At 41.7% G+C, this 15,045-nt stretch overlaps 1 protein-coding gene across 3 annotated transcripts in view; it reads left to right on the top strand.

Annotated features, from left to right (window-relative positions):
- Positions 1 to 15,045, top strand: part of EPHA4 (EPH receptor A4) — a 140,845-nt gene that overhangs the window by 91,161 nt on the left and 34,639 nt on the right. For 2 of the 3 annotated variants that reach the window (XM_021703231.1, XM_044913762.1), the window contains exon 6: positions 14,765 to 14,889. In XM_021703231.1, the coding sequence (XP_021558906.1) occupies positions 14,765 to 14,889 (125 nt within the window). Of the gene's footprint in view, positions 1 to 12,234; positions 12,339 to 14,764; positions 14,890 to 15,045 lie in introns of those variants that run through there. The other variant, XM_021703232.2, reaches the window with a different exon arrangement.

Below are 15,045 nucleotides of genomic sequence, written 5' to 3'. Positions count from 1 at the left end.
AGGCTGGTGATAGATTTAACGAGTCTTTGTGCAATATCAAAGGGTATTGTCTGGGGAAGAATGACCCATAAGAAGCCCTTTAAATCTCCCTGTTAACTCTTCAAGAGTATAACCTTCATTGCATATGTGCTTTGAATGATGGCTTTTTCTCTTTCTCTCCAGCTCCTCTTTCCTTCCTATTTCAGAACACACACGAAATACTCCCACAAACTGCCTGGAGCGTGCTGGAGCCCCGCTCCAATGTCTTTCTTGGAGACCATGCCGTGGGACTATTTCTAGGCGATGTGTTGTTCTAATGAGGTCCTTCCCAGTATTTACAGATTGACTCCTGGGTGGAGCCAGTAATACTGAATTTCACACTTCAGCAAGTTGTGTTTAAAGAGGGGCCCCAGTGAGATGCTGTGAGCCTCCTAGTTAAAAAAGAAAGGAAAGAAAAGAATAGAAAATTCAAGTCCTGAAACAATTATAGATTTCCTAATTCATCCTTTGTTATTCTTTATGCCTACAAAAGTCATCTTGGATTTTCAAACACAGATCCAGTTGGAGACATCTATTGGCCTTAATAACATTTTAAAATTTAATAACTTGGTTGTTTCAGCTTCGGACTTAAAATGCCTGTAGGAGTTTAAACTATCTGGCACATACATTCATTTCTGGCTGATACCTCAATATTAAAAAAAAAAACAAAACAAAACACAAAACACATTAATTCTATCGTTGCAAATTCCCAAGCTTAAAATTCCTTCTCATAAATTATGCTCCTTTCTCTAACCTCGATCATAGCTTTTATGACAATTGCCAAAAAGATAGAGTTTCAAAGATGAGGCCTTCAAGAATATCATTCATGGCCACATTTTTGAGAGCATAGCATGTGGTGACCATTTGTATATGAAGCATTTGCAAATGTGCTTGTTGTAATTTAACCCAAAGGTCTCCAACACTTCTCTCCACCTATCAGTTACTCTGTGCTTGTCTTTGTAGCAAGCAAGAAACCGGGAGGGAAAGATTTGGCTCCAAGTAAAACAAAGGCTTCCTTAGGTATTACTGAAAAACCAGCTCCTCAGCATTCGTTCTATGGCTCATAGATATTGCCCCTTTGAATATTTGATTTCCCTGGGTTCAGAACCTTTCCCAGATTTCCATGTAGTGAAACCAACTGGGAATGCAAGGGAGAGTCTTAGTGTTGGTCTTCTTCCTGTTTCTCAATCTCTGTCTCTCTCTCTCTCTCTCTCATTCTCTGTCTTCCAACTGCAACACTCTAGTTTACCATCCATGGCCATCATTTCTCCGCATTTAGCCATTGTTCTTGAAGCCAAGCAACATTTGGACTTGGAAAAATTCCAAGTAGCATAGAACACATACATTTGCAACCAAAATTGTATTGAAATGTACGCTCTGCCTGTCTGTCTTACCCTGTCAGTGATAATCTGTAGCATATAATTTCATGCTCCACTGTATTCTTTGTCTGATATTTTTCATTTCTGTGTTTTTTTTCCCGATTCTGTCTATGTGTTTTAAAATGCAATAAGAGAAAGAAAGTTGAGTTATTAAAAAGTAGTTTCAGATTTAAAAATAACAATGGCTGGTAAAAATGCTTATCATTTAAGGGGTGAATATCCTCAATTTCTGGTCAGCATAACTTTTTTTTTGAGCAGCTCCTGTGGTCTTTTTAAATGACCATTAGGAAAAATAGGTATCCTATTGCAATTGTATATGTGATGGGGAATTGGATGGCTCAGGAGATGACTAATGGGACTCTAGACCTTTCTGTCTTTAGGTCACCTCCTTGAATCTGGACTCTATCATAAGTGGTCCAAGGCCTGGCCATCTGGCAGCCATTGAGTGGCTATGGTAATGAAATTGGTCTCAGTCCAGGTCTTAGTCGACAGGTGTTCACATCATAAGTGACACTAATTGACTTCCTACTCTTTCAATTTGGAAGACGGTGGACTGTCACTGAAGCAGTGATGGGGAAGGAGTTAGTCATGATATATTCAGACTCCATCGAAAGCCAGGGAATTCAGTGCCTTGAGCTGGCACCAGCCTGGCATCTTGCAAATACTGTACTTGCCTCTTATGGGTTCCATTAGCCTGGGAAATAAAAAATAGCAATCTAATTTCAAGAGATTTCCAATTACTCAGAATGGCGAACGCTGCTTTTCTGTAGTTAGCAGGAGCCTCTTTGTGTTGAGACTTTTCTCTTCATCTTGCGTTATGGTGATTAGAAGCTTCCTATGAAGATTATATGTAAGGAAGAAAAAAGAAAATTGGATTCTGGGGCTCTGTGATAACATCAGTCAGGCTATCTGTTTTTATTTTTTTTTAATTTTTTCTTTGTTTGGAGGTTGATTACCAGGTCACCCATTCATAACAGATACTATGGCTGGTCTACTCTTTGATGGAGAATTTGATGTCTCTCTTCAATGCTCTTGTGAAATGAAGACCAATGTGAGGAAATAACTCTGAGACCTTTTTATTAACATAAATTTTGGTGCACAGAATTCTGAGGCTTCATCCAGCACACACTCTTTCCGTTTTTCCAGGTGTCCAAACCCAGAATTAGCTCCCATTTATTCATTCTTGCTTGGGGCCATGACCTGGGGGGTAATTTGGCCTGACTTGGTGGCCAAGGATTATTAGTAGCTCTTGTACTAGTAGTCGTGGTGCTAATCAGTACTACTAGTACTAGTAGTATTAATATTTTGCTCCCTGAAGTTTCCTAGGTTTATCTGATGGTTTGTTTTTTTTTTTTAAACTACACAGATGATTTGGATGTCCCTGTAGCAAGTGACAAAGCCACACTCCTGAATTAGTTATCACACTTAAAAAGTCAAGATGACAGCAGTCACAGTGGATCTATTTATTGAAACAGACAGGCTCTTTTAGCAGAATGATCAATGTCTTACCTCCTTCTGAAAGGCTTTTCCAGGGGTAGGAAATCGTCAAGCATCTGATATAAAGTAATGAACAGGGCTTTTTATTGGTCAGTTTCTGGAGCAGGCTTTTAAGAATTTCTGCCTGTAAATGTAGAAACGTGAGTGTGGGAAGTAAAAGGCAAGAGCAAAGATTTACTAGTGCATCTATCTTCCTGGCTTTTAGAGTCTTTGTGATTAATACATCTTTAATAAGGGACTGATCTAGATGCTTCGGGGTGTCAAAAAGCTAAATGTTACAGCATTGTCTCATTGGTTCCAAACACAGCAGGACGATTAGCAGCTGTCCGAGTAACAAAGAGAACTTGAAGCCCACAGCACAGCTTTTATTTTCCAGATTTGGAATGCCTGAAACTCTCCAGTAGAGTTGACAGCTAAAGGAATAGAAGCCTTGATTCACAGCAGCTAATCCGTCTCCACTCTCTATGCTATATTTCTGCTCAGCAGAAGAGAACCTTTCCTTTTTACCATCCTCCATATTCCAGAATAATTTTGGCAGGCATCGTTGGGCATGGAGGGCCTCACTTTGCCCAAGGCTCATCGTTGTCCTTTCTGATCAAAACACATATAAAATAATTTCAATCAAGAGTTTATCCTAGATACTTTTTGACCTACCGTGGTGCAATGAAAAGGTTCATCTTCCTAGAGGCATTCAGAGAGCAAAAAATTACCTAATTTATTTATTCTTGCTAACTTTGCCCATTTAAAATGGTTGTCTTTCTCAGGCAAATTCTTATAAATCGCCTTCCAGTTGAAAGACTTGTTTTCCTGTTAGCCTTAAACTGGCTTACTTAACAGGAAATACACACTGAATCCTGCCATGTTTCTGTTGGCAAATATGTGCTACCCTTGTTGGAACCTGCCAACAAGTTTCTTAGTAAGCAAATAGAAAGTAAAACAAGCAGCTCTCAGATGAAACAGAAGACACACTTGAACTACATCGGAGACACTCTGTACCCGAAGTCATCCCCAGTTACTTCTGGGGGACATGTGCCTTGGTTCCAAGTCGAGCTGTTACTCACTTAATAGTTTTACGACTAATGGCTATATATGTAGTAATGCTGATTTAAGATTAGTAGTTTTTTAAAAAGTAAAACAAAAACAAAAGTAAAGTAAGCATTTAAATAAAACGTTTTCTTTACTTCAGAGAGCAGGGATTGTTGTGTGGCTCAAATATGAAACAGAACAGTTAAGTAGTTACAAAAGTCCTAATTTGCAAAAATTTAGATCTTCCATGACACCTTTAGACCTTTACCCAGAGGGTTAACGAAAAATGTTGGGTGGGTCTTTCTAATACTAATTTTCCTATTCCATCCTTAATACCCTTACTTAACATTTTTCTTTGACTTTTAGCCTTTTGATTATGAACTATACACACGTACAGAAAAGTGGATAAGATATAAATGTACAGTCAGTGAATTATCCCAAAGCAAACACCTGTGTAACCATAAACCAGAGCAAAGACTAGAACATCGCCAACCTTCCAGAAGCTTGCCTTTTACCCCCACCCCTTCCCTAACTTCAAATACTGTTGTTTTATTTTGCGATTGAATTCTTCTGTTTTAGAGAATTCTGAGTTCTCTTGTGAGTTGATTCATCTCCAAAAGCTTTAAGCTTTGTCTGTGAACAGAAGTCATGTCTAAGTTACCTCTGGATTTCTGGCAACCAAGAATGTATGGGGACAGTCCTATACGTAGGTGACACATAGCAGATGTAGGATTTGCTGTTACCAATAGTGCTGATGCTTTGGGAGAACAAGCCATTTAACGTTCAAATCTCCCATTTCCTACCAGTGCAAAGAGGGGAGAGACTAGAGGCCTCCAGTGGCTCAGTGGTTGAAAATGTGGGTTCCAGGACCTGACTGGTGAATTCACCACTTACATGCTATAACTTGGGGCAAGTTATTCAAACTCTCTGTACCTAGTGTATCTATAAAATGAGAACAATAATAGTACCTGCCTTATAGGGGTTTTGTGAGGATTATATGAATTAATTCATGCAAGACCTTTGAAACGGTGCTTGGCACACGGTAGTTACTCAATAAATGGTAATTTAGTGAGTGTGTGTTGATAGGCATGGGGTACGGTAGGAGGATTGTATACTTGGGAGTCAGGCAGACTCGGCTTTACCATCTCATTTTATAGCTCCGGTCCAATTTTACCTTCTGTGTGTTGCCTAAGTTTGCAAATATGAATTCATAGGTGATAATTACAAGTACCTCAGAGAGCTGCTCGGTCGAAATGGTGGTAAGTGTGTGGCAGAGCCCTGCGAAGGAGGCCAGATTTGCTCGCCTGCCTGTTCTCGGTTTTCCTCCGACTGACAGGGCCCAGGCCTTAGACTGTGTCAGCTGTTAATTAGGCAGCGGAGACCAACTCTTTTCAAAAAGAAAACTCACCCAAGCCATTTTGAGAACCCCGCTGTCTTTTCCCATTGAACATTAAGACAAGCTCCGCGGAAGCTTTGAGCCCAGTAATTTGTGATTTCGCTGGGAGAAGACCCGCGGCCGATTGTGTCCCTGCGAAGCTGCAACTTGAGACCACAGCTCGATCTTCCGGAGCCATCGTACTATTACACTTTAGTCATCATCTGAAAACGTCACGTGCAAAAGGCCTCTTTTTTGTGGAATGGCTCCACTTTCCCCGATGAGTACCTGCTGTAACCCCAGATGTCAGTTAGCAGGTTAACAGGTTAACACAGTAGAAAGTTGTTTCTTGCCCAGGTTGTATCCAGTTGGTGGTGATGAGGGGAGGTTTGGGCCTGGGCATCAACGTCCAGCCGGCAGATGGTGGGTTAGAGAAGATGGAGGGGCCCAAGGACACTATTTATGTGTTGCATCTAGAAAAGGAATAATCGCTTAAACCCACACCCCATTGTCCGGAATTCAGTCACATGAACCCTCCAACATGTAAAGGAAATGTAGTCCTTGTCTGAGCGGCTCCCTCCCAGAAACAGGTATTTAGGGGAGGGGTGCTCACATCTTTGGACACTTAGCCACAGAAGCTAATCCCAACAACTTTCTTTTTTTTTAAAGATTTTATTTATTTATTTGACAGAGAGAGAGAGAGCGCGAGAGAGGGAACACAAGCAGGGGGAGTGGGAGAAGGAGAAGCAGGCTTCCTGCGGAGCAGGGAGCCCGATGCGGGGCTCGATCCCAGGACCCTGGGATCATGACCCGAGCCGAAGGCAGATGCTTAACTAACTGACACTCCCAGGTGCCCCATTTATTTTTAGGTAGGCTCCATACCCATCATGGAGCCCAATGCATTGCTCGAATTCATGACCATGAAATCATGACCTGAGCCAAGATCAAGAGTTGGATGCTTAACTGATTGAGTCACCCAGGTGCCCCTTATTTTTTAAGTAAGCTTTTTTTTTTTTTAAAGATTTTATTTATTTATTTGACAGAGAGAGACACAGCGAGAGAGGGAACACAAGCAGGGGGAGTGGGAGAGGGAGAAGCAGGCTCCCCGCCGAGCAGGGAACCCGATGCGGGGCTCGATCTCAGGACCCTGGGATCATGACCTGAGCCGAAGGCAGACGCTTAATGACTGAGCCACCCAGGCGCCCCGCTAATCCCAACAACTTTCACTTGCTTGTGCCAACACGTCCCAGGAAGACCAAGGGTAGCGTCACGTTCCGTTATTTAAAATGCGGTTAACAGCTCTCTATAAAAGATCTCTCTAAAATTATCTGCCGCCCATTTCTCTGAAAATAAGTAAAGTAAGAGTCTGAGGTTCCTGCTTTGTAAAAGCTTGCTCACGGGTCACTTAGTTAAAGCACATGAGTGTTCCAAAGTCAGATTCTGAAAATCACTGGAAGCATCCTTTGGTAAGTGTTACTGTGCCCTGCTTTATTTTAGAGTATTTCTTTAAAATGGACTCTGTGTCCTGACCTTGGAAAGAAATCACTTTCTGGGGGAAAAAAAAATGCATCCCTCATATACTTTAAGTGTATGCTTAATTAATATTAATATATCCATATTTAAATATAAACGAACTTCCTTGAATTCAGTCGTCTAAAGGTTTTAGTTGAGAATTTGGTGCTCTGTCTTTTGTTGAATAGGAAAATAATTCTGTATCAGTTTTGGAGTAATCAGCTTTTTCTGTACCTTTTTTTTTTTTTTAAACAATTTTACAGTTTTATTTCTTGACTCTGATAAAATGTGCTTAGGTGCTTATTAATGATACAGCAGCTAAATGCTATGGGGTGCAGAGCAGAGTTGTTACGTTGGTGATGTATCACCAATGTAAGGGAGGATGGATGGGGCTTGAGTCTTTTGATGATTGTTACCAATGGTGCTGATGCTTTGGGAGAAAGCCTAAAAAAATAGCAAAGGGTTAAGCCAGCTGGTTGAATGTAGTGCAAACGAAATCATATGTCTATGAAAACGCTTCACACTATTGAGTACTATAAAATACTGCCATGAAAATAGTAAAAAAATTTACTCACTGGTGTTTAGTGCCATTAGGTAGTGCAGAGCTCAGAGGAGAAATCCTTCCCCCCCTTTGGTGGGATGTGGAAGAAAGCAATTAATATTAGCACCAACGTTCTTAGTATTTCTGTGACGGCAAAACCCTTAATCACAAGGATATCATTAGTGCTCTGGAGCATTTAATTTTGATGCCTGACAGCATTTTAAAATGCACAAACCTTTGATAAAGAGCAAATCAGAGCTGCGGTGTTGAAATGAGAAAGAAAGAGGGAACAAAAACCACCTTAAGCCCCAAGTAATTAAATTTTAATATGCCTTCTGCGTGAAGCAGAGATATGTATAAACTGTGGGTTTATTTTTCCTGTCAGTGAAAGACCCCTTGAGTCAATATTGGCTCTTTAAATTCAGATCCTGGGGAGGGGCCACCCCGCTGTGGTTAAGAAGTCCTCTTCCCTCCAAGCACTGGGCATTGTTGTACCACTGACATCCCGGCTTTGGGTTTCTTGACTTTCATAAAGGACTGTTTCCACTCTTCCTTGCCTGCAGGCTGGAGAGCTTTCATTGCATCTGCTTATTTCCTGCCTTCCTCCCTCCGCCCTCCTAATTTGAGCCAGTAGTGAAATGCAGTCGATCTGTTTGAGCTATTTCTTCCCCCACTCAAGGTCTCCCAAACTGTTTTTAATTCATTGCCCATGATGCTGGACCCAAACAGTTTGATAGCCCGCAGTGATTCGAAGAAGACTCCTTCCTGCCTTTCTTGGCTCCGTCTTTTTTTTTCCTCCTCTCCATCCTATTTGGGTGTCGCAAGTGCCAAACTGCTGCAGTAAAATGACTTGTAGGTGTTTAATGGCAAGTCATTGAGGAAGCGAATAAAAGAAAATTGTAGCACTTGCATCGGTGGGAAGCAAGGAGAACTGCTGAGCTTTGAACCAAAGAAAGTTAAATTTACCATTTTCTTAAAAGGAGCCTCCTCTGTTTGACATCAAAGCATCTCCTGTAATTCTTCATTGTGAAATGTACCACTGTTAGAGAGTTATGATCCAGCCCCTAATCTGTGCCGTTTCTGTTTATCGGAAACACACACAGAGATCAAACCCACATGTGCCTTCTGAATGCATGTGGCCAGATCTCCCACCAAATGTAACCACAGGTACGTAGCAAATGGGGATTCTATTTAGAAAGCACTCTCAGTTTCTGAGGGATATGTGGAATTCTGAATACAGAATTTTTGAAGGGGGGATAATTTATCTTGGCTTTCCAGTAGAAAGCTCAGATCATTCAACCTTCAAGCTTTGGTGAGTTTTTTTTTTCTTTAATCCTCTATGGTGTTTGCTCCATCTTTAAAAAAATGATACTCTTCTACCATTTTACTTGTTTCCAATGTGTGTGTGGAAAGATACCTCTTCCACGTGCTTCATCTTGCTGTCCCGACCCTGACCGCAGAGAGCTCTGCACTCTATTACCTGGACACTTCATCAGTAATGTCCTTTTGGTGGGATTTCAGGGATACACGCAGTACCTAATGGCTTCTTCTGGCAGTCACTGATTTGTTTCCATTAGCTCATCTTTGGAGATAACTCTAGTCTTATAAAACAAAAGAGATGCTTAGGGCCCTTTCTGGATTTAGGATTATGACTTGGTGGGGGGTTGGGGGGGTGGATTTCAATGCCTCGATACCTTCGATACCTTTTCGATGAGGAGAACTCTTTACATACCCTCCAGATATAGAGGTGAAATGCTGAGGGGATTGTCAATATCTCTGTCAGCTAAAAGAGCAGCCCCTCAAAATGTTGTCTGTAACAGGTGCAGTGAAAACTACTTTTAATGTTAATTCACATTTGAGTGACATTTTACAAACCTGTGTGTTTGAAAAAAAGAAAAGCTCAGAAGCCTCTCATATCTCTTAGAAAACAGAGACTCCATTCGTAATTAGAATTGTCATTTGCTTTACTCCTAATTGTCAATATCTTAGTTAACCTAAATAGCAAAACCAAACCCACAGAAGGTCATCTGAAACAGGTGCAGATAAAAAGTTGTCTTAGGGATGACTTATTTCTGGTACTTTATATTTAGAAAACATCTCGCTGTCTACAAAGATTTTTTTAAGTCTATTTTAACATTTAATTATTTGTTTGACAGGTTTATTGAGTGCTCACTATGTGCCAAACATGATCTTGCATAGTTTGGACAAGGGAAAGCCCTACCTTTTTGGAGCATACATCTAACAGCTCACACACTTGTATCTGGAATTGTGTTTTACAAATGGGAGAACAGAGGCAAGAAAATTTGAGTGACTTGGCCAAGATGGCAACTGGTAAATGTCAAACTCAGAATTACACCCCAAATCCTTCTAACAGTCATTGATCTTCCCACCAAATTAGTAAGGTGAAGAATACTTCTAAGTATATGAGTTAAATATATTTTCATCTTTACCTCATTTCACATGTCCTAGGTGGGCCCTCGACGCTCACAGAATCAGAGTGCTAGTAATTTCTTGAAAATCCCAGTCATGGGCGCCTGGGTGGCTCAGTCGGTTAAGCGACTGCCTTCGGTTCAGGTCATGATCCTGGAGTCCCGGGATCGAGTCCCGCATCGGGCTCCCTGCTCGGCAGGGAGTCTGCTTCTCCCTCTGACCCTCCCCCCTCTCATGTGCTCTCTCTCATTCACTCTCTCTCAAATAAATAAATAAAATCTTTAAAAAAAAAAAAAAGAAAGAAAGAAAATCCCAGTCACACTCGGAGCAGGTACACCTTTCACCTTTCTGCCTCCTGTTTGTCACTGCAAATCTTGACTTACTTCACTAACCTTCCGTGGTTCCAAATCCTACCATGGTTCTTTCTGCAGTTTACAATGCCCTCCTCCCCATTCTGGCTTCTTATCTCACCCGCTATCTTTATTTAGCTAAATAGTGTTTAACTGTTTATACATAAATACCTCTTTAGCTCTACTTTGGATTTTAAGTTCCTCAAGCAGAGGCTTAAAGGGCATCTGTTGAATGATTGAACAGGTACGTCAGTGTGATTTATAAGCAAAAAGAAAAGGAAATCGAGAACGTGGTTTGGATTAAAACTACTAAAATACCCTTGAGAGTCATAGGATGTGGTCTCAGATAACAACATCTCAGGACAGGAAAATGGACATCTGTCAGTCATTGGAAATACTGCTTCTAACGTTTGAAAATTAAGGACTTAATTAAATTAAGTCACAAACCTTTCTTTAAAACTACCCTCTGGTAATTCTTGCCTTTGTGATTTTTACATCTATCAGTCATCTTTCGCAACCATACTACTCTCGACTACCATGACCAGCCCTCCTCGTTGTGTGTTATGCCAAAATTCTAGCCACCAAAGAATGCCTGCTTATGTCCAGGGGCACAAAACCTTCCTTAAAGCAAACACCTCTTTTATGAAGGAAGTCTGTGGGTAGGTAGGAATGTTTCCAATTTAAAATGTGTCTCTTTCTTGAAGTGAGGCTCCTTACGTCAGCCTTCATCTTCCTCCTGGCTTCTCCTCTGACTCTTCGGGAGGTGTATTGCCTGTCTAAAAACACAGTATAATAAGGAAGCGCCCACCCCATACTTCTCCCCATCACCACGAGAGAATCTGGATAAGAAGAGGATTGGCAGGAACTGCCTCCTCTTGAGTTCTGAAAAATGGGTGCCTTCTCTGTAAGACTGTTGTAAAAAATTTCCTCATCTATTTTGTTGTTGTTGTTAATTCAGAAAAGGCTGAAGGATAAGATGGGTCTTCCTTTGATCCCAAGGACTGTATTTGATTCAGCTTTGTCTGCGCTTTCCCATCTTTGCCTTATTCCACTGATGCTCATTAAGTATGTGCTTAGTGGATGAGTCAGTCCTGAGGAAAAACTGTCTCCACAGGTTTCAGAATGTAAGTTAGAGAACTGAGAGACAAGCAGGCCTTTTTTCTGCTTGGTCTTTTTATGTTGACTAAAATTTCCCCCGCTATGGTGAGAAGCCCTCTTTTGAACTAAGGCATTGATTTGTCATAGCTCCTTCTGAACCATATTTTAGGGACAGGGGTGTTCAGTCTGTTATTCTATTAGTCTGTTATCTTGTAATTTTGTTAGCAAAGGGCAGAGCCCTGGGGTGTTGGGACCCAGGATCCAAAACATTTCTAAATTGAGAAAGGCTTGGCAGTATTTACCGAAACGTGGAAACCTAATAATGGTGGCATCAGAGACGATTTTAGTGAAGACCCATATGGAACCTCCTATAATACCGAATTGCCCTGTGTGAAAAGTAAGTTTCTTTTTAATTCTCCCTCAGTTCTTCCACTTATTCCAAGGCCAGAATCTCAAGTTGGTGCCCGGATTATCCTTGATGTGTCTCTCACACTGGCTATAATCTCTACTTTGGATAAAGCAGGGAGGGGCAAGAATATACAGCAAACATTGGTAGTATTGTTTATTCACATAAGCATTTTTAGGGTTACCTGCTTTTAACAGGGTTTTATTTATATCAGTAATGGGAAGTTCCTTCTTAAATATAACTCAATGTATATAGCGTGTGGTTTCAAGAAAACTATTACTGAAATCATAGCACAAGTTGCAGAGGGATGTGGCAGCAATTACATGAATGGCATGAGAAGACAAGCTTGGGAACCGTCGGGGTAGGAGAATGATTGAGAAATGCCATTGCCAAATGCCTCAGCTGGGGAAGCGAGCTGCAGCCCGGCACATGTGGTAGGGTGATGGCTTCCAGATGTGGACTTGGAGGCTGGGTTGGAAGCAGGGTAGGAAGGGTGAGGGAAGAACCCCTACGTGACTTATAATGTGGAGCACACATCCAGACTGCCTCTTCCCTCCAGAGTGGCAGCCCTGTAAAGCCCAGTTTTTTGTTTTTTTTTCCAGACTGGTGTTCTTTGTACCAGAGAAGGTAAGACGCTCTCCTCAGGGGGAGGAATGGCTGCCATGTTCGACTACAGGGCAGTTCCATGTTGTAGTAGGTATATTTCGCCATCTCACTTGGTCATGGATTGCTTTTGTCGCTGTGACCTGATAAAAATGCTTTTCTGAAAGACATCTGTCCAGAAGGAATTCAGACATGACAGTCCCACAACATAATACCTTCTGGGAATTAGAACTATTCTACTTTACTCTTTCATCTCATGTTCTTCCCTTTTAATGGTGGCCGAGTCAGAGCACACATGGTTGGTTTATTTACACGTTTGTGCGTATGGATTTTTCCAAGTAGGGCTGTATTAGAAATAGTCTATCAGTTACCACGATTATATGGTGGATGCGCTGCCTGCGATATTTTGAGGACTTCGGTTGAGTTCATATTCTCCTTGAATGGGCACAGGAACACTGCTGCTCCAACTTCTAAAATGGAAATCAGATTCATTGCCCACGTGCAGCAGTTTAGTGTTAACCCAGCCAGAGAGAAACCGGCTTAGTTAAGCAGTGCACCCCAAGGGCAGCCATGCAGTTCTTTCCTGAGGAATCTGTTGATTATCAGAATCTGAGCCAGACCATAGCTGAGAGAAAGTCCACCGTATAACTTTATGGTTCCCCCCCACCCCATCCTCTGCCACTGTCTTTCAAAAATCTCGCTTTTCTATTGCACTTCCCAATCCTGAACAACAGAGTTTAAAGAGCCCCTTTTTATGGAGTATATGCTAAAGTGCTCTGCTAGACAATATATTTATTACCTGGAGCAAAATAGCTTTTCATAGCCAAGCAGCTTTCTTAGCCTTCTTGCTTCCTCTGCATTTGGGAGAGTCACTCCCTGCATTTTGCTGGACCGTGGTTCCGTGTCAACCAGTAAGGAAAGAGAGAGAGAGAATGTGTGTGTGCACGTTTGTGGGCGTGTGTGTGTGTTTGTTGGGGGAGGGAAGCCTTAATGCAGCTAATGAGCACATTTCCGTTTTTCATTTTCTTCAGATGGTCAGTGGCTTCCATATGTCTGCTGCATGCAGCTCTGTTCATCCAGTTTGGTGTTACTAACCTTGGGGTTGCCTTTGATGGAGGACATATGTATCCACTGTATCCTTCACTTGTGTTTATGCCTGAGATTCAATCTGGAATAGCTTTGGGGGAAAAAGACTGGGAGAGAGAAATAGGGCAGGGGGTATGCACGTGCGTGCGCATATGTACCCATGCCATCTTGAAGTACCCCTAACAGAGATGCCAGGCTGTCAGATAACCTCCAAGAGGTACTCCCTGCTTCATTAACTTCAGCTGGAAGGTTCGCTGTGTGACTATGGTGTGTCTGGTTGCTTTCCTTTCCATCAGTGCATACCTGTCAGATACAGTCAAGCGTGTTTGAAGTTAGTCACAATCCATTTTCAGTGACAATTTATTTTACTTTTCTCTTTTTTCCTCTGAGTTAGGGTTTGGCGTGTGTGTGTGTGTGTGTGTGCGTGCGCGCGTGCGTGTGTGTGTGTGTTGGGAAAGAGCAGGAGGATGACCTGACACTATGCTGTTGTTCTTCAGTGGCCATTTTGTGATGATTTCACATATTTCCACAATTTGGTCAATTGAGGGAGACCCCCTAATCTCTGGTTCTACAGACCAGCTTTGTTAGGTAAGATTACAGATTTCATTGACTGCTCCTCTTCTCCCTGGAGATGGCACATTTGTATCATTGTCAGTCCAAGCAGAACTGGACAATAGCTGGAGACGTGACCTTCACAGTGAAGAAGAGGGCAGCCTAGTTTTAGAAATCTCAAGGACTCCTGAGAACACAGCCAATAGAGGACTGCTTTTGTGTCTTTCTTAGTGGAAAGAAGAAAGTTTACTACACAACAGGCAAAAGCAATATTTCAGCTTTTGTAAAAATAGCTTCAAAACGTCACACGTGTCCAGAGAGAGCATCATTGTTTTATTCGTGTTCTTCATTATTTGCATCACAGTGTCAAACTGAAAACTTGGCAACAACTGAGCAGTACTTCTATTTATATTGGAAAGGATAGAAACTGTTCGCATTTCCTACAGTCTCCTGGGAGGAGTTGCAAATTCTCCTGCTTGTATAAAATTAAAGACCAGTAAGATGACCACTTGTAAACTTTGGAGGTAGGAGGAAATGCAGTTTTACTGAGCTTAAAATTAGGTCTTCCAGTGGATTTCATGGCTTGCAAAAAAATAAAGAAGGTAGCGTTCTCTCTAGATTTTGTGAGGAACGGCTGCAGGCATTGCTGCCCGGGCTGTGGAGGTGATGCCGTAGGCCTTTACCTCAGAGATTATCTTTCGAAGACAAACCATATACCAACATATTGGAGAGAACCATAAAAATGGTATGCTTTTGTACTGGGGAAGACTGACATGGGGATCTGGGAAGACAAGATAATCCTTCACACTTTTCTTAAGTAAAATGAAATTATCGATTGCTACCACCAATGTTTTTTCCCCTTTTGTTTTTTTGTTTGTTTTTTCCCAATAGCACCATCATCCATTGCTTTGGTCCAGGCAAAAGAAGTTACAAGATACAGTGTTGCTCTGGCTTGGCTGGAACCAGATAGACCCAACGGGGTGATCTTGGAGTATGAAGTCAAATATTATGAGAAGGTATTACTTGAATGAGCAAGCTTCCTTCTTCTTTTCCTTCCCTCCCTCCCCCTTCCCCTCCCTTCTTTCCTTCTCTCCTTCCCTCCTTCCTTTCTTTTTCTCTTTAGTTTTTAGCCAGTTATAAATCCAGTATACCAGGGAATCTCAAAACCAAAT

This window comes from Neomonachus schauinslandi, chromosome 3, assembly GCF_002201575.2.
Source record: "Neomonachus schauinslandi chromosome 3, ASM220157v2, whole genome shotgun sequence".
In the NCBI taxonomy this organism is placed as follows: domain Eukaryota; kingdom Metazoa; phylum Chordata; class Mammalia; order Carnivora; family Phocidae; genus Neomonachus; species Neomonachus schauinslandi.
The sequence above is the reverse complement of the archived record's forward strand: the minus strand, read 5'-3'. Positions and strand labels throughout refer to the sequence as shown.